General features: G+C 43.2%; 1 protein-coding gene across 12 annotated transcripts in view; it reads left to right on the forward strand.

The window, feature by feature from the left end:
* Window positions 1-9,271: 9,271 nt before the first annotated feature.
* Window positions 9,272-21,825, forward strand: part of LOC124029411 (SLIT-ROBO Rho GTPase-activating protein 3-like) — a 72,337-nt gene continuing 59,783 nt past the window's right edge. For all 12 annotated transcript variants that reach the window (XR_006837774.1, XR_006837777.1, XR_006837779.1 and 9 more), the window contains exon 1: window positions 9,272-9,738. Coding sequence is in view for 8 of the 12 variants with exons in the window: in XM_046341122.1 (XP_046197078.1) it covers window positions 9,672-9,738 (67 nt within the window). In the remaining 4 variants the exon portion in view is untranslated. The remainder of the gene's footprint in view (window positions 9,739-21,825) is intronic.

Raw genomic sequence — 21,825 nt, forward strand, 5'->3', positions numbered from 1 at the left:
TAGTATCATATGTTATGTTTGGTATGGTTAGATAAGGCAAAATCAAAAGTAGGGTGGTTGGGTTTGCAACTTTTCAACCACTTACTACTTTTTATCTACTTTGCAACTACTTAGCATGTTAGCTAATACTTCCTCTATTTTTTTTATTTATTTGATCTTTATTTAACTAGGCAAGTCAGTTAAGAACAAATTCTTATTTTCAATGACGGCCTAGGAACAGCGGGTTAACTGCCTGTTCAGGGGCAGAACGACAGATTTGTACCTTGTCAGCTTGGGGGTTTGAACTTGCAACCTTCCATTTACTAGTCCAACGCTCTAACCACTAGGCTACCCTGCCGCCCCCTAACCTTAACCCTAACCTAACTCCTAAACTTAACCCTAACCCTAACCCCTACCAGAGCTAAAGTTAGCAAGCTAGCTAACGTTAGCACCTAGCTAGAATTCGTAACATATCATACCTTTGCAAATTCGTAACATATTGGACATTTGCAAACTTGCAATATATAACACGATTTGCTAATTCATAACATATAGTACATTTTGCAAATTTGGAACATATAATACAAATTGTAATTCTTAACATATCATATGAAATGGGTGATGGATATTCACAAATTAATATATCAATATGAAACGTAACATATCATACTAAATGGAGTGTTTCGGATTTACATCACAGAATAATATAAAATGCTCTGGTGCCAGGTTGTTGAACAGGGTATGGTAGTAGGTGCCAGGTGTACCAATTTGTGTAATGAACTGCTACGCTGCTGGGATTTTCACGCTCAGCAGTTTCCTGTCTATCAAGAATGGTCTACCACCCAAAGGACATCCATTCAACTTGACACAACTATGGGAAGCATGGGGAGTCAACATGGGCCAGAATCCCTGTGGAATGCTTTCGACACCTTGTAGAGGCCATGCCCAGATGAATTGAGGCTGTTCTGAGGGCAAAATGGAGGGGTTCAACTCAACATTAGGCTAGTGTTCCTCATTTTTGGTATACTCAGTATATACCTGCAGTAATAGTGGAATTATAGTTTTTCACAGTATTACTTAACCGCCAGTGTTGTGATTGACTGTAATATTCGCCTATTGATTGGACCAAAACATTCATTGAATATTATTCATTGACTACAGCCCACGTTCAACACCATAGTGCCCTCAAAGCTCATAACTAAGCTAAGGACCCTGGGACTAAACACCTCCCTCTGTAACTGGATCCTGGACTTCCTTACGGGCCGCCTTCAGGTGGTAAGGGTAGGTAACAACACATAAGCCATGCTGATTTTCAACACAGGGGCCCCTCAGGGGTGCATGCTCAGTCCCCTCCTGTACTCCCTGTTCACTCATAACTGCGTGGCCAGGCACGACTCCAACACCATCATTAAGTTTGCCGATGACACAAAAGTGATCACCGACAACGATGACGCAGGCTATAGGGAGCAGGTCAGAGACCTGACCGTGTGTTGCAAGGACAACAACCTCTCTCTAAACATGATCAAGTCAAAGGAGATGATTGTGGACTACAGGAAAAGGAGGACCGAGCACGCCACCATTCTGATCGACAAGGCTGTAGTTGAGCAGGTTGAGAGCTTCAAGTTCCTTGGCGTCCACATCCACATCAAAGTAACAGTCATGAAGACTGCTGCTCTTTAATTATATGTTATTCTTATCTCTAACTTTTTTTGAGGTATTTTCTTAAAATTGCGTTGTTGGTTAAGGGCTTGTAAGTAAACATTTCACTGTAAGGCCAACACCTGTTGTATTCGGTGCATGTGACAAATACAATTTGATGTCCAGGCTGTCACGCCCTAATCTGTTTCACCTGTCTTTGTGCTTGTCTCCACCCCCCTCCAGGTGTCGCCCATTTTCCCTATCATCCCCTGTGTATTTATACCTGTGTTCTCTGTCTGTTTGTTGCCAGTTCATCGTGTTCGTTCAAGCTTACCAGCATTTTTCCTGTCAGCGCCCATCGTTTCCCAGCCTCTCTTTCATCGTCCTCCTGGTTCTTGACCTTTGCATGTCCTGACCCTGTACCCGCCTGTCTGACCTTTCTGGCTGAGCCTGCCTGCCGTCGTGTACCTTTGCTCCACCTCGGGATAACTGAACTCGGCCTGATCCTGAGTCCGCCTGCCGCCCTGTACCTTTGCCTTACCCTGGATCTTTGACCCCTGCCTGCTGTGACCTGTCTTGCCTGTCCCTATTGCTACAATAAACATTGTTACTTTGACAGTCTGTTTGAAAATAAAGTCTGCATACAAGATATCCCTCTAGTGGTGTGGGGGCTGTGCTTTGGCAAAGTGGGTGGGGTTATATCCTTCCTGTTTGGCCCTGTCCTGGGGTGTCCTCGGATGGGGCCACAGTGTCTCCTGACCCCTCCTGTCTCAGCCTCCAGTATTTATGCTGCAGTAGTTTGTGTCGGGGGGCTAGGGTCAGTTTGTTATATCTGGAGTACTTCTCCTGTCCTATTCGGTGTCCTGTGTGAATCTAAGTGTGCTTTCTCTAATTCTCTCTTTCTCTCTCTCGGCAGACCTGAGCCCTAGGACCATGCCCCAGGACTACCTGACATGATGACTCCTTGCTGTCCCCAGTCCACCTGGCCATGCTGCTGCTCCAGTTTCAACTGTTCTGCCTTATTATTATTCGACCATGCTGGTCATTTATGAACATTTGAACATCTTGGCCATGTTCTGTTATAATCTCCACCCAGGCACAGCCAGAAGAGGACTGGCCACCCCACATATGCTCTCTCTAATTCTCTCTTTCTTTCTCTCTCTCTGAGGACCTGAGCCCTAGGACCATGCCCCAGGACTACCTGACATGATGACTCCTTGCTTTCCCCAGTCCACCTGACTGTGCTGCTGCTCCAGTTTCAACTGTTCTGCCTTATTCTTATTCGACCATGCTGGTCATTTATGAACATTTGAACATCTTGGCCATGTTCTGTTATAATCTCCACCCGGCACAGCCTTGATACAGGCTGTATCACAGCCCAGCGTCGTACGGGTTTGGCCGGGGTAGGCCGTCATTGTAAATGAGAATTTGTTCTTACTGACTTGCCTAGTAAAATAAAAAATATACACATTTTAAAAACGTATTATGGACATTTTCTGAAATTACAGTGCGAAAATAAAATAAATGTCCTACTTGTAACACATTTAATGTTGCTTAGTGTAAACACTCAGGAGCAGGCGATGTTGACAATGACTCTTTAGACATGTTGAGCTTTTCATTAATGTTATTTTGAATTGACTAAAACAAGCAGACAACAAGAGAATTGTGATTTTTTTCCTATGAGCCAATGGGGTAACCTAGGTAACCAAAGCTTGTTTTCCCCACAGGCGGGTAGGACTGTAACATTCTATCTAACACTGATTGGGACTATAGAGGGGCTGGAATATGTGAAAACCCACATTATTTATATAGATTATGTGAAATCCTATTTAGATCACTGTCTTCTTGGCTCTGTTTACTGCTGAGTGTTCTGTGGTGTGTACTATCATGTGTACTGGTACTACTCAGTATGCTGTGTGTATTTGTCATGGTAGAAGTTTCCACTTGAAGCATATTCTGTCAGTGTATGCTTTTCCCAGCAGAGGGCAGCTTGATGCTAGTTGACCATGTAGAAGCAGCACAGTTAAATGCCATGCTTTTTAACCACTTCAATAACCTGCCAAAATAAATATCAGGAAATCAACTACATACACTGATAAAAACACATGTGTATGATAAAGACGAAGTAGGGGACTAGCCTAAACCTATAGGATGCCAGGAGCTTATAATGTGATAATAGATGATAAAATAGCCATTCCCACAAGACAACACCACATTCCGTTGTGCTTTGGAGCAATGACAGGGAATGCTGACATTAAACAAAATCCACTAGTATTATCAAATGTAATATTTGTCTAACTTATTATGGACCATCTTCAAACAGTCGAGTCATGAAGCACTAATACAGAAGGGAGTTTAAAATGTAATCCAGTTGATTTAAGTATTTTATCCCAAAACTACTGAGGCATATTATTATTATTATTATGCTTACTTTGCTACCTGACAACTTTACGGTTTTACTTTTTAATTACCGTTTATATTTGAGGTTTTTCCCTCAATTTTTTTTTCTTTCAATTTTTTCACTCCGGACGCTTTATCTGGACATGGTTCGTCAGGACCTCCAACAGCCGAAGATAAGAAGTAACATTAACATGATGCCTTCTAATTGCAGTCGCTGTACTCATAATATACAGGAGAACAATCGCCTTACGGCGAGGATAGCTGTGCTACAAGCCCAGCTTCAGACGCAATCGTTAGGCAAGTGTTATGCAGGTGAGTGAGGACCCAAAAGCGATATAACAGAAACAGAGTCTTTTAATGTCCAAACAGGGAAAACATAAATCCTCAATCATTACAGGGGAAGTCCAAACAGGGAAAACACGTATCCTCTAGTTTTACAGGAGAGTTCCCCTTCTAGTTGTTGAGGAGAGTTGCAGGGCTAGCGGCAACAGACTGCAGGTCCCTTCGGGTAGGCGCGGGCCGTAGAGGATAGAGACACCTGCTCACACGCAGTATCTGTAGACGAGGCAGAATACAACAGGACGGAACAAAGGCCACAGCACACAAGAATCCGACAAGGACAGAAGCAGAAACAGAGAGAGAAATAGAGACCTAATCAGAGGGCAAAATAGGGGACAGGTGTGAGAGAGTAAACGAGGTCGTTAGGAGAATGAGGAACAGCTGGAAGCAGGAACGGAACGATAGAGAGAGAGAGGGATAAAGAGAGAGAAAGAAACCTAATACGACCAGCAGGGGGAAACGAAGAGAAGAGAAAGCACAGGGACAAGACATGACAATACAATACATGACAGCAAGGGTAATTTCAGTGTAGGAAAGGATGAAACAGCGTCTGTGCCACCAGTAAGTACAGATAATAACGTTAGTATAAATCCCATCGCACGGTCCCCGCACCTGGACAACTTTCTCATGGCTTCTGGAGGGAAATACTGTAGGAATGCTCAACCGGTGTTGCTCATTCAGCCGACAGAAACTTTCAACCGGTTTTCCCCATTAAGCAACGAGTCGGAGTCAGAGGCCGAGCCTTCTCTTGTCTCTACTCCTCCCGTTACGGGATCTGTGACGCCGAAGCTTCCCACCATTAGCTCTGACAAATTGAAAACTCTAGTCATTGGCGACTCCATTACCCACAGTATTAGACTTAAAACGAATCATCCAGCTATCATACACTGTTTACCAGGGGGGCAGGGCTACCGACGTTAAGGCTAATCTGAAGATGATGCTGGCTAAAGCTAAAACTGGTGTAGAGTGTAGAGAGTATAGAGATATTGTTATCCACTTTTGCACCAACGATGTTAGGATGAAACAGTCAGAGATCACCAAGCGCAACATAGCTTCAGCGTGTAAATCAGCTAGAAAGATGTGTCGGCATCGAGTAATTGTCTCTGGCCCCCTCCCAGTTAGGGGGAGTGATGAGCTCTACAGCAGAGTCTCACAACTCAATCGCTGGTTGTTTTCTGCCCCTCCCAAAAGATAGAATTTGTAGATATTTGTCCCTCTTTCTGGGACTCACCCACAAACAGGAACAAGCCTGACCTGCTGAGGAGTGACGGACTCCATCCTAGCTGGAGGGGTGCTCTCATCTTATCTACCAACATAGACAGGGCTCTAACTCCTCTAGCTCCACAATGAAATAGGGCGCAGGCCAGGCAGCAGGCTGTTAGCCAGCCTGACAGCTTAGTGGAGTCTGCCACTAGCACAGTCAGTGTAGTCAGCTCAGCTATCCCCATTGAGACCGTTTCTGTGCCTCGACCTAGGTTGGGCAAAACTAAACATGGCGGTGTTCGCCTTAGCACTCTCACTAGGATAAAGACCTCCTCCATTCCTGTCATTATTGAAAGAGATCATGATACCTCACATCTCAAAATAGGACTACTTAATGTTAGATCCCTTACTTCAAAGGCAGATATAGTCAATGAACTAATCAATGGTCATAATATTCATGTGATTGGCCTGACTGAAACATGGCTTAAGCCTGATGAATTTACTGTGTTAAATAAGGCCTCACCTCCTGGCTACACTAGTGACCATATCCCCCCGTGCACCCCGCAAAGGCGGAGGTGTTGCTAACATTTACGATAGCAAATTTCAATTTACAACAAAAAAAATATGTTTTCGTCTTTTGAGCTTCTAGTCATGAAATCTATGTAGCCGACTCAATCACTTTTTATAGCTACTGTTTACAGGCTTCCTGGGCCATATACAGTGTTCCTCATTGAGTTCCCTGAATTCCTATCGGACCTTGTAGTCATAGCAGATAATATTCTAATCTTTGGTGACTTTAATATTCACATGGAAAAGTCCACAGACCCACTCCAAAAGGCTTTCGGAGCCATCATCGACTCAGTGGGTTTTGTCCAACATGTCTCTGGACCTACTCACTGTCACAGTCATACTCTAGTTTTGTCCCATGGAATAAATGTTGTGGATCTTCAAATCAAATCAAATGTATTCAGCTGATATCTCAAAGTGCTGTACAGAAACCCAGCCTAAAACCCCAAACAGCAAGCAATGCAGGTGTAGAAGTAAGGTGGCTAGGAAAAACCCCCCTAGAAAGGCCAAAACCTAGGAAGAAACCTAGAGAGGAACCACGCTATGTGGGGTGGCCAGTCCTCTTCTGGCTGTGCCGGGTGGAGATTGTAACAGAACAATGGCCAAGATGTTCAAATGTTCATAAATGACCAGCATGGTCAAATAATAATAATCACAGGCAAAGTGTCTTGAAGAAACCCTTGTCATCCTATTTCAACCTAAAGTGACCTGTATTAATTATCTGGCAGTTAACATTGTTTCAGCAGTCTAACCTATCAGTGTTCCCATCCCAGGGGTCAGTTCAGGGTCAGTCATTAAAAGCCTGGGTGTCTCTCCTCCACTAGTGGCTCATCTCACGGGTCAAATGTCATTTTACCAGATCCTGGCTGTATCTAAAAACATACAGTTGTTCAGTAAATAAATTCCTCAAATCTTATCCGAGAGCAGCCAAGGTTCCTCCCTCAAACCTCCTCCAATGAGCTTTGAGAGGGAGGCAAGGAATTGAGGGATGAAGCAAGGATTTTACAGCTAGTAATGTTTTCAGACATTCCCACCACACTCAAATCAAATCAAATGTTATTTGTCACATACACATGGTTAGCAGATGTTAATGTGAGTGTAGCGAAATGCTTGGTCTCGAGCTTGATGACGAGTTTGGAGGGTACTATGGTGTTAAATGCTGAGCTGTAGTCGATGAACAGCATTCTCACATAGGTATTCCTCTTGTCCAGATGGGTTAGGGCAGTGTGCAGTGTGATTGCGATTGCGTCGTCTGTGGACCTATTGGAGTGGTAAGCAAATTGGATTGGGTCTAGGGTGTCAGGTAGGATGGAGGTGATATGGTCCTTGACTAGTCTCTCAAAGCACTTCATGATGACGGAAGTGAATGGGATCTGAAGGGGATCCCCTGCTCCCCACTGGTCAGTCAAAAAGGTAAAATGGATAGAGGTCAGTTCCCATTGGCAAGGGAACCACTGTATTAATGAGACCATTGACAGATATGTGAGTGAGGTATTACTCAATGCTATTACTTCCATGCTATTACCAGGATAAATACCAGCAGGAGAGTAAATTATGTGAATTAAAGTGGCATGACTGAAAATAGAATTGGGTAAACGTAACGCAGATGCTCCAGTGCCTCGCTCGCTTTTTGACTCATTATTGTGCATTGTGCTTTAATATGTTTCATTGAAAACCCTGGGAGTGAGAGAGGATATTATATATAATGTGTTAGTCTTCAGATGCTCACTACAGTAGAGGTTGACCAGCATGGCTCCCAAAGAGGCTAATGTATTAATGAATTATGCAGAATGCGACCCAAATAGCACCCTACTCCCAATATAGTGCATTACTTTTGACCAGAGCCCTATAAGGTCCTGGTCAAAGGAAGTCCACTAAATAGGGAATAGGGTGCCATTTGGAATGCAGTTGAATGGGAAATGGACAATGGAGCCTTGTTGGGCCTCAAGAACAGTGATGATGTCATTGTTTCCCAGGATCCTTCACTGCAATACCTTGGGGCTCTGAGTTGAGTTAGGAGAGATTGGATTTGGGAAAGAGAAGCTTCTCATTCAAGAGTCACAGAAATTTCTTATTGTCTATGTTCAAAGTCCAGTTGTTGGCTGCCACAGGTCAATATCTTGTTCCAAGTATCTGAAAGAATGCTCTTCTACAAAAATACCACTCTGGAACCATGTGCTCTATTCATGATTTCAAATGCAGTGCCACTGCCAACATACCATTCTGATTTTGATCCGTTCTTTTACTGTGATTTTTGACCTGATTTTTAATGCTGTCTTTTTAATGCCCTTCATTGCGTTACTGCTTATTTTGGATGATGTTACAACTAATATCCTAACATGAGTCATAGCCTTACTTAGAATCAGATATGACATGCAGTAATATAATTTTAGTAAACTCTTCATATCATTCGTAGATACCATGAAACCTTCAGGCAATACAAATCTGTTGAACATGTCTTTTGACATTTGACCCTGTGCACACGGTTTTGAGAATCAGCAGTACTCAAAAACAGAACGCCTCATGACACAGAATGGTAACAGTTCAAAGTCATCTTCTTCCACTGACTTAGTGGTAAGTCTAATCTTCAAACTGTCTTTGAAATGAAGGCTATGTGAGTCATGCAGAGTTATTGCTGAGTAATATTTTCCACTGGTGAAAACCTATTATCTTTCATCATTCAGACAGCTGTGTCAAAACATAGCATTCAGTGTCATTGACACAACATTGTTGTTAAAAACATCAGCCATGTTGAGGTTAGTGATATTATTAGGCCTACATCAGATAACAAAAAAGCCCTCGTCTGTTATGACGGACATATTCAGAGGTCTGAACTGTGGTCTATAAAGCAGCCTTTCCAGGTCACTAGTGTCTGTGTGCTAATGATGATGTGCTTCTTTCAATCTCATCATTTTGAAATCTGTCAACTTGTATCAGCAACACTGCTAAATATCTTTGTCAGATTCATGTGCATAACCACTGTAATGTAATTACCCTCTCTGCATGTGTGTGTATGTGAGGGAGTGTGTCTGCATGCATGTGTACGTGAGGGAGTGTGCATGTGTGAGTGAGAGACTGAGAGTGTGTGAGAGGAGGCGAGTGTGGGAGGAGTCTGAGATGACTTTAGCATCCAACTCTTCCTGGCTTGCTGCAGCAGACCGAGAACATGCAGGAAAAAGGGCGGCTGAAAGACGCATTGAACATAGCACGATGCAGCACTTGCGGATAGACCCTGCTTCAAGGCAGTGGTTATATTGAAACATATCATATATTGAACATGCAGTAAATGCAGATTCTTTTTTTTTTTTTACAGACATTCTAAAATGCTATGTTGACGACAGAGGCGAGTTATCCTTATTTGTTTTGCAGTTCATCAGTCGCATTGATCGCCTTGCAACCTCAAGTGCAATTTGGGACACAGAAGTTATTTGAAACGCATGAAGCCCATCCTGCTCTATGCATCTGCGGAAGAGATTTGTAGGCTACGTTGTGGTGTCTTATTAAGGCGAAGTCTACAGGCTTCCATAATTCATTCCTAAAGAATCATGTCATCCCATACGAGAGTCAAGAAGGACAAGGAGATTATTGGGGATTACGAGACTCAAGTGAAAGGTTGGTACATAGAGATCCCATCAAATTACACATGTCTGGGTTGGTATTTGCTTGTGTTTTTGACGTTCAGGTTAGACTAATTTATTAGCCTAAATGTATCTGGAGGGAGCAGCAGTAGCCAAGAGTAGAATTGCATAACTTGGAATTCGGGAGTGAACGACATTGATGGCATCAACAACATGTTGTTTTTAGTCCACCATGAATATAAGCGTTTTTTTTACGCGCAATTGGCTGTTTTCTGTTGTCGTGTGAATTCCCATGGTCAAGAGGTCCCTGAAGCCAGATAAACATATATTTTCATCAGATAATAACTCCTATTCAACACCATTTCAGTAAAAGATCTGCATAATGCACCTTACATATTTGCTAGGTGAGTCGGTCAACGGGGACCCCAAAATTTTCCATACAAAACCTATGGGCTCATATGAAAGAGGAGGTAAAATAAATGACATCTAGGGTCAAAGGTCAAAATTCCAGGTCGACTAGGTCAGGGTGTTGAGTCTGCCCTACCAAACAAGAGACAACTGCATTTGGTCAAAAATTAGTTATTTACTTTTTTAAAACATGAAATGCATGCTTTATCTTGTGGACAAATATCCGGCCTCCATTGTGTTGTGTATTGGAGAAAATGGGGGGTCATGTTTGCAGTAACTGCCAAAAGTTCAGGTGAAACCAGGGGAAAAGGCAGTAACTGCCATCACACACGTCAGTTACTTACTGCCTTTTACCTTGGCTTCACTGAGCTTTGTGCTGCTGTGTCTACGGTTGACCTTGGTATTATTTATTGTTCTTCGTTGATACAAGTATCAAACTATATGACACTGACAGCCACATACAAATACATATATTAACTCAAGTTTGCGTTAAAAACAATCGTCATGGAAACGTATTCCAGTGGGTGTACCAAGCAAGAAGGCAGTAACAGCCATCTAGGGACAAATGTCATGTTAGAGGTCAGGGTCAATATGAATAAAAAATAACAACAGACAACCACATGTCAAATGTTCTGCCTACAATTCAGTTGGCTGGACAATAAAAAAACTTTGAAGTCATTTTTCTCAGTTTCACTCTATGAGCAGTTACTGCTCTTTTGCTTGGTAGGGCAGTAGTGCATGGACACTTTCCCACGGAATAGTGAAAATGCATAACACCACATTATGCAGTAATACCATGGTCCACAATATGTAGGGAACTTTATTGTTAATTTGTCCTTAACAAGGGAGAGAGATAGAAAGTGTGTTTGTGTGGCCCGTTTTTCCTTCATTTATAGAATGTAATAGATTACTCTACTTTCAGAGCCGAGGTCATAATTACACCAGCTGGTCTGTTGTAGTAGCCTAGGGTCTCAGAGACTGAAGGTCATGACCTCTGACCTGATCACAGCCTTCTCTGACCTATACAGTGGATCATCATCTTAATGCATGACCTGGTGAATCCCAAAGCAGCCCCTCGCCATTACCAACTCATTCTGAATGCCCTCTGTGCCACGTGTTGGTGACAACTCCTAGGGTTGACTTAAATAGAGTAACCTCGTATGAACCATCCTGATCACGCATGCTTACATTCTGTTTGCTACACAGATAGCAGAATGTAAGCTCGTGAGATCAGGGTGGTTCTATGGGGCTATCAATAGAGTGGCGAGGGTATTAATGAATAAATCCATCAACTTCGGGACACACTTGTGATGCACATTTAAATAAAAATGAAATTCTAATGAACAAATCCCCCTTGCCATTTAACAAGAAGTAAACCTCGGTAACAGTTAAACATGGGAGTTATTTCAATTGTTTTATGTATCAAGCCTCGAAATCAGGCACAAACAAACATACCTGTAGGGTGTCCAATCAAAAACGCATATTTTGACCAATGGGTAAAATAATATGTTAATTGTGTAGATAATCATTTAAGAAAAACAAAGGTCCAAACCTCATGTCTCTATCATAATCTGTTCAATTACCCTTGTAGGATGTTTTACCCTTGTAGGATGTTTTATCCATGTAGGATGTTTTATCCTTGTAGGATGTTTTACCCATGTAGGATGCTTTACCCATGTAGGATGTTTTATCCATGTAGGATGTTTTACCCTTGTAGGATGTTTTACCCATGTATGATGCTTTACCCATGTAGAATGTTTTATCCATGTAGGATGTTTTACCCTTGTAGGATGTTTTACCCATGTAGGATGTTTTATCCATGTAGGATGTTTTACCCTTGTAGGATGTTTTATCCATGTAGGATGTTTTACCCTTGTAGGATGTTTTACCCTTGTAGGATGTTTTACCCTTGTAGGATGTTTTACCCATGTAGGAGGTTTTATCCATGTAGGATGTTTTACCCATGTAGGATGTTTTACCCATGTAGAATGTTTTACCCATGTAGAATGTTTTACCCATGTAGAATGTTTTACCCATGTAGGATGTTTTACCCATGTAGGATGTTTTACCCATGTAGGATGTTTTACCCATGTAGGATGTTTTACCCATGTAGGATGTTTTACCCATGTAGGATGTTTTACCCATGTAGGATGTTTTATCCATGTAGGATGTTTTACCCATGTAGAATGTTTTACCCATGTAGGATGCTTTACCCATGTAGGATGTTTTATCAATGTAGGATGTCTTACCCATGTAGGATGCTTTACCCATGTAGGATGGCCAAAACTCGGGTGACTAAATCAATGGCCAGAGAAAAAAGTGGTCAAAACTAAAGAACATTGCCGAGCATTGTGTCAGCTAGGCTGGATGCTTTGCGAGAATGAAGGCTACCTAACAGGCTCACTTTCCTGTTGAATTCGTCATCTTTCTTCTCAAATCCGCAGGATTTTAAACAATATAGAGGTAAAATAGATATTGATTTTGAGACATGACATAGTATTAGTAGTATTTTCACATTTTAGTATACACTTTTCAAATTAATGTTAAATTCCTGTTCTTTTTATACGATTTCTCACAAAAACAAGTGTATCTCTGTGAAATGTCAACAGAGCATGGAGCATACCACAATCATTTTATTTTCAAAGCCTTTTACATTTATTTCAGCTCATGTTATGCCAATTTAGCTTTTTGCGACCAGCAGAAACAACTTTGAAGACGACCACCACAACATGTAAATTCCTCATGTCGCTGCGAGAAAGCTGCATAATCATATGTTTCCCTGCACTTTGGGCAGGCTGGGTGGACACCATAGCACATGTAATACTGTATAATTTGGCACATCTCTCAATTCTTTAGTATGAAATTGCGCAAACTCCAAACATATTGCTGTGTGTGTTGGGATAGCACTTCGCTCTGGAACCTGCATTCATGCTGGCTCGGTTGAAGTGGCTATCGAAGGGTCTAGTTAGCCAATACACCCTCGATCGTTTTCACTCCCTAAGCTTTGGGACACTTGCGCATATTGCGGAGGCGAGTGTGAACGCACAAATGGAGGGCATACGGGAAGTGGGTGATTTGGGATTGAGCCACCATCTTTTCACTTCAGTGTCATTTCAGTAGAATTCATACGATATCCATCTATTCAAAGAAAGAGATGGGATGAGAAGAGATCTTTCAAATATGTTTTGGGATGACAGTGACCAGGGAGGGTCTTGTTAATCAGTAACATTCTATCATGTTAGGCCCCAGAGTAAGTAATGCAACGTAAAAATTTTTTTACACTAACGAATAGGAAACGTGTTAGTGCTGGAACTATAGAGGGTCTGGCTGGGGAATCTCTCTATCAGCAAATAGCTCAGAAACACCATAAATAATATATGTTGTCAGCATAAATTATGGAACTATGAAAGGGTTTTATTGTCTGACTGCTGCTGCTAAATATGTGAGTGCATCTTAAATGGCACTCTATATCCCTACATAATGCACTACTTTAGGGTGCCATTTGGGACTCCGCCTGCGACTGTAGAAGAAAGATGGTGGTCTAAGGCACTGCATCTCAGTGCTAGAGGTGTCACTACAGACCCTGGCTCGATTCCAGGCTGTATCACAACTGGTTGTGATTAGGAGTCCCATAGGTCGGGGCACAATTGGCCTAGTGTCGTCCGGGTTAGGGTTTGGCCAGGGTAGGCCATCATTGTAAATAAGAGTTTGTTCTTAACTGACTTGCCTGGTTAAATAAAAAAATATCTAAAGTCAACCCAGCAGAGTTTAATATAGTGTAGCTAGCTGTAGATATCTCTACTGCACTCCTCTAAAGCTGATGGCTGCTCCAAGGTGACGCATTAAGAGGATGAAGGTTCAGTACACCCTCTTATTCATGTAAAAAGCCACTTATAGTACAGTGAGTGCATGCATTTTTACTAAGTGTATGTGATCCCTATAATAATTGAACCTACAACCAACCTTGACATTGCTATAGCTGTGCTCTTACCAACTGAGCCACACAGGATCACATATAGAATCCTCTACCCTCCAACATGTTTATTGAAGAAGCTTGTGGAAGAACAGCTGAGCAGACAATATAGCACTCAAGACAATAACAGTCTGATGAAGTCCAGAATGACATAGTTTGATAGATGACACAATGGAAAGACCCTCTGTTAGACATGTTTCTAACCAACAACAATCTACACACTTTTCCTCTGTCAATCTACCTTGTACTAAAGAAAGATATACATTGATATTTTCTCTCCACCAAAGTGTGAGATGCTGTGTGAAGTAGATACCAGACACATGTAGGGTATTATCACACTTGGATTGAAATATTGTTACCAATTTTAGACTGTACTTGCAGCAAACACTGAAACCCTCTTATCACCCCTTGTGGGGGCAGGGTATGACCGTAGTGCATCATGGACAATCTGAGCTGCTCTCGCTGCTTTTTAATGAGACCTGGAGGTACACACTGTAGCATGTTGATGTAATTTGCTGAAGTCTTGGTTGACTCCTTGAGTGTGTGTTTGTACGCTCGTGCATGTGTGTGCGCATGCCTGCGTTAATCAATGTCTGTGTACGTGTGTGTGATTGTGGGGTGTGAGAGGACGTCTCAGTTTCAGGAAAAGCTTTTAAGTTGACAGCTCATTTGCCAGGCTGTCTGGGATCAGTTTAGTTGGGTGTAAGAAGGGCTACAAGAGCTACACTCTGGCATCGAGGTCAAATAGTGCTGAGTAGGTAGCTGACTCAACAGCATTTACTGTAGTGCAGTCAGCTGTCAGTCCTCCATTTATGGACCTGCAGCAGATTTCTTGACAATTATGTGTTCTTTCTTGGTAGCCTGGTCTCAGATCGGTTTGTGCTGTCTTGCCAACTCCTACGGTCAATGTCACAGCTCCAACATTGACTCTGGATAAGAGCGTCTGCTAAATGACTTAAATGTAAATGTAATAGGAGTTGGAAAGACAGATCAGGGACCAGGCTACTTTCTTGGGAGAATTTGACTTCAACATTGTTGAAGGACCAACCGACATAACGTTACCAACCGCCATTAATGGTGTAATGTGTGATTATACAGTATAGTACAGCACAGTGTGATTATGGAGCAGGTAAGGAGTTCAGACTGGAATAGACCACAGTCCCTTGTTCTGTGCACCGATGTCTTTGCATGAGTGCATGTACAGTATATGGTATTTTGACAATTAATGATTATGGAATGACTTAGCCTGCTTTCATATTCATTTCCTATTGTAGCACTAACTCACTATACTAGCCAGACTTGAGAAAACAGTTTCTAGTGTGTTGGAAGTGGAACCCAGCTGCAGTCTGTTAGCTAACCTTGGTTTGCTTCCATACACATATTTGCATGTATTCCAAAGAACCTCAGTCGACCAGCTCGACTCCAGTTACACGACGTTAAACAAACCTCTGGAAGTACTGCATGCAGCAAGGCACTGCCGTCTACCCTCAGTAGCACTATCTGCTAGTACCGCCCCCCCCCCACTCCTACTCAACTGAATGAGGGTTAGTTGACCTGGATCATGGGTCATTTCCGTGCCTAGAGAACACTCCCTCTAATGTCATTAGACTCTTTTGTAGTCAATCCATTTAGGTCTTACGCTTAAATGCTTCATTTGGTTTGATCTAATTAGATGCATGCATACATTTCATACATAGATAAGCACATAGAAGCCATGGCAATTCAGGAAACGTTGTTGTAGATCTGTTTTTACCAAAAGATCTTTCAGATTGGAAGATAATGTAAGAGCAACACATTTTACGACAAACAAACTGCCTTGTTGGCGCCTTGGGTCGTAAAAATGACTGTGGTGTTGCAGCACAGTTGCGCAATATGTTAGTAAGTAAAGGTGCCTGTTATTTACAGTAGTCTTGCCACAGAGGAAGACATTATTGCAGTTTTGTTTCTTTTGATCATTGTAGGAAGAAGAATGAAGGGGGTGTGTTTGTGTCTGTCTAGCTTGTGTTCCTCCTGTCTGTCTCCACCCCATAATGGGGCGGCAGGGTAGCCTAGTGGTTAGAGCTTTGGACTAGTAACCGGAAGGTTGCAAGTTCAAACCCCTGAGCTGACAAGGTACAAATCTGTCGTTCTGCCCCTGAACAGGCAGTTAACCCACTGTTCCTAGGCCGTCATTGAAAATAAGAATTTGTTCTTAACTGACTTGCCTAGTTAAATAAAAAAAAATGTATTGCAGTACATCTGTATTCCGTGACTGTCTGGGGCAGTTAACACCCTTCTGCTCATCAGTATTATTCATATTGAAAACATGCTATGCCTTACACTGTCATGAGACATTATGGTTTAATTGGAATAATGTAGCCTGGTCTTATACCTGTTTGTACCGTCTTGCCAACTCCTATGGTGTTTGACGTAACAATTACCATAGGAGTTGACAAGGGAGCACAAACAGACCTGGGATCAGGCTAGCAACAATGATACCCCCCCCCCCGTTCCCACCTATACTGCCTGCCACCCACTCTGTGTGCTATGCTTTCACCCTCACCTCTCTCCCTTCTCCTCTCTCCTTCTGCACTTCTGGTTTTTATGTCTGCTGCTATGGTAACATCAACAATCAATGTGAAAATCAGCAACAGATTAAGGTGGAATTGAGAGAGAGGAGTAGGTAACTGAGCTGCACTTCCTAACCTCCTGCCAAATGTAAGACCACATTAAAGATACATTTTTCCCCACAGACTCACAAATAATTTGAATTTGTGAATGCAACCAAAGAGTGTGTAAAGACATACAGTACTATAGTTATTACTGGTCACCCAAGACAAGCGTTCACAGGAAACTGACTCACTGCCAAACTGGGCTAATAACTTGCTAACTAGCAAATAACTTGCTAACTAGCAAAGAACATCAACACATGGCAAGCCTAGTGGTTAGAACGTTGGGCCAGTAACTGAACGGTTGCTAGATCAAATCCCTGAGCTGCCAAGGTAAAAATCTGTCATTCTGCCCCTGAACAAGGCAGTTAACCCACTGTTCATAGGCTGTCATTGTAAATAATAGTTTGTTCTTAACTGACATGCCTAGTTAAATAAAAATAAAATGTGCACACTGTGTTCTGATCTGAAATGTGCATTAACTGAAATACAGCTCATGGGCTACCCATGCCAATAGAATTCTACTCCGTTGCTCTCTGGCACTGCCTACAACAAAATCACAGACTCAATCTTGCAAAGTTAGATTTGTTTGTTGCATTGAAAAGGGGCTGTTATAATGTTGATTCAATCACTGTCACAAAGCCTGGAGTGGTGGGTGTGGAGTCTAGCTCAGAGAGCAGAGGATAATGGGGAAACCGGACTTTATTACGGCCTCCAATATGAACCCCCAAAACAGCAGGCGAATAATCAAAAATTGTCCAACCCAACACAGGGCACAAACAGACAGGAACACTACACGCAACAACCTCGACTAACAGAAAACAAACCCGCACAAAAACAGACGGGCCTAACAGGCTTAAATAGTCCTGAATCAAAACAAAATAAGAGACAGGTGCAACCAATAAGACATAACAAACAGAAAAGGAAAAGGGGATCGGTGGCAGCTAGTAGACCGGCGACGACGACCACCGAGCGCCGCCCGAACAGGCAGGGGAGCCACTAGTGATGGATCCAAGATGTCCCCCACCGGTACCCAGCACCTCTCCTCTGGACCGTACCCATCCCAGTCCACAAGGTACTGCAGGCCCCTCACCCGGCGTCTCGAGTCCAGAATTGAACGTACAGTGTACGCCGGGGACCCCTCGATGTCCAGAGGGGGCGGAGGGACCTCCGGCACCTCACCTTCCTGCAGGGGACCAGCCACCACCGGCCTGAGGAGAGACGCATGAAACGAGGGGTTAATACGATAACAAGAAGGAAGCTGTAACCTTTAAATTGCCCCACACACTGCGGCCCCAGCTTCCGGCAGGGCAGGCGGAGGGGCAGGTTTCGGGTCGAGAGCCAGACCCAGTCCCCCGGTGCAAAAACGGGTGCCTCACTGTGGTGCCGGTCAAAGCCCCTCTTCTGCCGTCCACCAGCATGTTTTAGTGATTCCTGGACGGCTCTCCAGGTCTCCTTCGAGCGCTACACCCACTCCTCCACCGCAGGAGCTTCTGTCTGGCTCTGATGCCATGGGGCCAGGACCGGCTGGTAGCCCAACACACACTGGAACGGTGACATGTTAGTAGAGGAGTGGCGGAGGGAATTCTGAGCCACCTCCGCCCATGGGACGTGCCTCGCACATTCACCAGGCCGGTTCTGGCAATACGACCACAGAAACCTACCCACATCCTGGTTCACTCTCCACCTGCCCATTACTCTCGGGGTGAAAACCCGAGGTCAGGCTGTTCGAGACCCCAAGACGTTCCATGAACGCCCTCCAAACTCTGGACGTGAACTGGGAACTCCGATCAGAAACGATGTCCTCACGCACCCCGTAGTGCCGGGAGATGTGGGTAAACAGGGCCTCCGCAGTCTGTGGGGCTGTAGGGAGACCGGGCAACGAGATGAGACGGCAGGACTTAGACTGGTGGCGACGACGACCGCCGAGCGCCGCCCGAACAGGCAGCCACCTTCGGTGGGAGTCGTGACAATCACAGAAAAAACTTTGATCTAAGTAGTGCAAACTAATGGGGTGAACTCAGTGAAGTTAAATATCTTATCTTCTTCTTCATCTATGAAATCATGGCAGTCCAGTGCACGATCGATTATGATCTGCCCAATTCTGTACTACCATGAAAAAAAAATCTAAACTAAATAAATCCCTAACTTCTACCACACCCTCACCCCCAAAAAACATCCCAACCCTTTAAACATGATCTATATCATGCTGAAACACTCCACCCTGTTCAGCATGTCAACAACCATTTCAACAGTAACATATGATACTCACAATATCTCTTTTGTCACCTCCACCATAATCTTCAACCTGGCATTTCTGCTTTCCACAACCCGAGTCGTATTGATAACCTTACCAATAAAAACCATGAAGTCAACTTCATTCATTATCAAAGTGTCCTTTGACACCACACATTTATGAGCACAAGATTTCTGAACGGGCCTCGAAACCCTGCCAGACCATCAGAAGCACCATCCCCGACAGTAGGTCCACTTCTGTCCATGTAAGCTCCGTCAGTCCGCACTGTAGTTCTACCAATCGTTTTTACGGCCTCTGCATATGATACATCATGAATGGTGCTATACCTCTGAGCCTCTCTAGCCTCTCTCTGTACATGGCATCCACCAAATGCTGCACTGTGTTCTACCCCACAATTACAGCACTTAACCTTCACATTGCTTCCACATTCACCGTAATCATGTGCCCCCTCACACTTGGCACATCTTTTATATCCTTACACTGAGCAGCTACATGTCCCATTCTTTGGCATTTAATACACTGCAGTGCATATGGGACAAATTCTTGAACATTTAAACTAAGGAATCCTATCTGTACTTTTCCCGGCAAGACTTTCTCAAACCTCAGCATCACTGATAAGCGTTCACTTCTTTAACCCTCTTTTCTGCTGATCAACATTTTGGCCTCAATCACTCCTTTTCCTTCACATTTTCTTTAATATCATCTATGGACTTAGATATCGGGATTCCAGAGATGACTTCCCTTCAATCTAGCATAAGCACCAGGGACATGGCTTTTCATTTTCTTCCAATTAAGCGTTTCCATTTTCAGAATCTTCTTTTGCTGAGCCCGGCTACTACACAATATTAACAATCTACCATTTCCAATTAACCAAGCTAATTTCACTTCACCTACCTCTTTCTCTACGGCATTAGTTAGTCGGATAAGTGAGGCCTTGTGATCTCATCAAACACTATCACCACTTTCCACTCCAACACATCATTACTCTTGCTTCCTACCTTGGCCCTCTTCATGCTTTCTTTACTAGACGCTCCACTGCATCTTTCCACAACCAACCATTCAGATCCTTGACTCTCATCCCATATTGTTCTCATTCCAGCACAGCTGTTGCTTCACCAACTTTTTCTCCATTTCCTCCATTTTGTCCGCGCTACTCACTGCCATTTCCCGACACTGTGTTCGGTCTGTTAAAATGTGTCAGAACTTTGGCGCCAATCTCTTATGTGTCTCCGCAGCATGGCATTTCTTCTGCGTGGCAGTCCTGGAGGAAGTGGGCTGCCACGCACGTGCACAGTTTAGTGGGAACATTGCTCTGCAGCAGGGTTATTACTAGCCAAAGCTATTTTCACGATAAGCAGACCTCAGGTTTGTGTAGGAGTCTGGACAGGCAGCAGGGTTGGATGGCGACCAGACAGCGGTCAAGATGTTGCAACACACCAGCTGAGCCCCAGACAGACAGAACAGGACTAGCCACTACAGTAATTGTGGGAAGGAGAAAAGTGAATTACTGTATTACTGTATCTCTAAACAAATCTGCTACTCCCTATTTCAGGTCTTCCCAAACTTGGTGTTGGGGCCCCCGCTGAGTGCACATTTTGGTTTTTGCCCAAACACTAAACAGCTGAATAAAATAATTATGATGATGATGGTGGTGATGAGGTGGGGGGGGGAATGCAACACTGGACTGACTTAATAGGTGTCTGCAATTATAGTAATAGAAAGACCAATTCAGAGACACTGGTTACGGCGTGGTGATAGAAATCACTTTCTATTTGGGAAAATACCTCCATATAAGTAAGCACATTAGCTAAAGGACAAAATATCTACACTGTATATATGTACTGTACCTGCTGCACAAGCATCCACATTGCACTCAAAAATACATGTAATTATATCCGTACGAATCCAACTGTGTGTGTGGTAAAACAACAGCTGTAAACATCCACCCTCTACTCAGTCCAGAGAACTGACTTGTCTTAAGCAACCAGAAGCTTTCTTTCTGTTTTTTTTTCATATTTCATTCTGTTTTTAAACTTACCCTCAGGTTTCTGGTAGTAATTCATGTTTGGGTTCAAATCCTTGTGAAACCCACCAGACCAGAGCTGTAGCCACTCAGCTTTTACTGACGAAAATAAACACTGTGGATCCGTTCCAAATGGCACCCTATAACCCACATAGTGCACTACTTTTGACCAGAGCCCTATGGGCCCTAGCATTTGACAGGCAGACAGGCTTTGTGCACTCATTAATGAAGTCTCACTGACTGTGCCATGGGCTTTGGAACATCTGAGTCATTTTGGCAAAACACATCAGCTACCAATTAGAGATGTTAGTCTGAACTCACCATTGAATAAAATAAACATTGCTCCAAACTACCGTGATGCCTGACTTGACTAAATCAGATCACATTTTCTTATTCTAAGGTAGAAACATCGAGCCCTACATTACATTACATACATACCTGTACGTACCTGTATTCCTGCAGGCTTGAAGTAAAGTCAGTGCTCCCATATTACAGGTATTTATTCACCTTTCCTACAATAATGCAGCTGTTAGGGCCTTATGGTTGTATTTATTTATTTAACCTTTATTTAACTAAGTCAGGTAAGAACAAATTCTTATTTACAATGACGGCCTACCAAAAGGTGAAAGGCCTCCTGTGGGGACGGGGGCCTGGGATTCAAAATTAAAAATAAATAAATACAATAAATATAGTACAAAACACACATCACAACAATAGAGACACAACACTACATAATGAGAGACCTAAGACAACAACATAACAAGGCAGCAACACGGCATGGTAGATACACAACATGACACCAACATGGTAGC

Source organism: Oncorhynchus gorbuscha, linkage group LG03 (genome assembly GCF_021184085.1).
Source record: "Oncorhynchus gorbuscha isolate QuinsamMale2020 ecotype Even-year linkage group LG03, OgorEven_v1.0, whole genome shotgun sequence".
Classification (NCBI taxonomy): domain Eukaryota; kingdom Metazoa; phylum Chordata; class Actinopteri; order Salmoniformes; family Salmonidae; genus Oncorhynchus; species Oncorhynchus gorbuscha.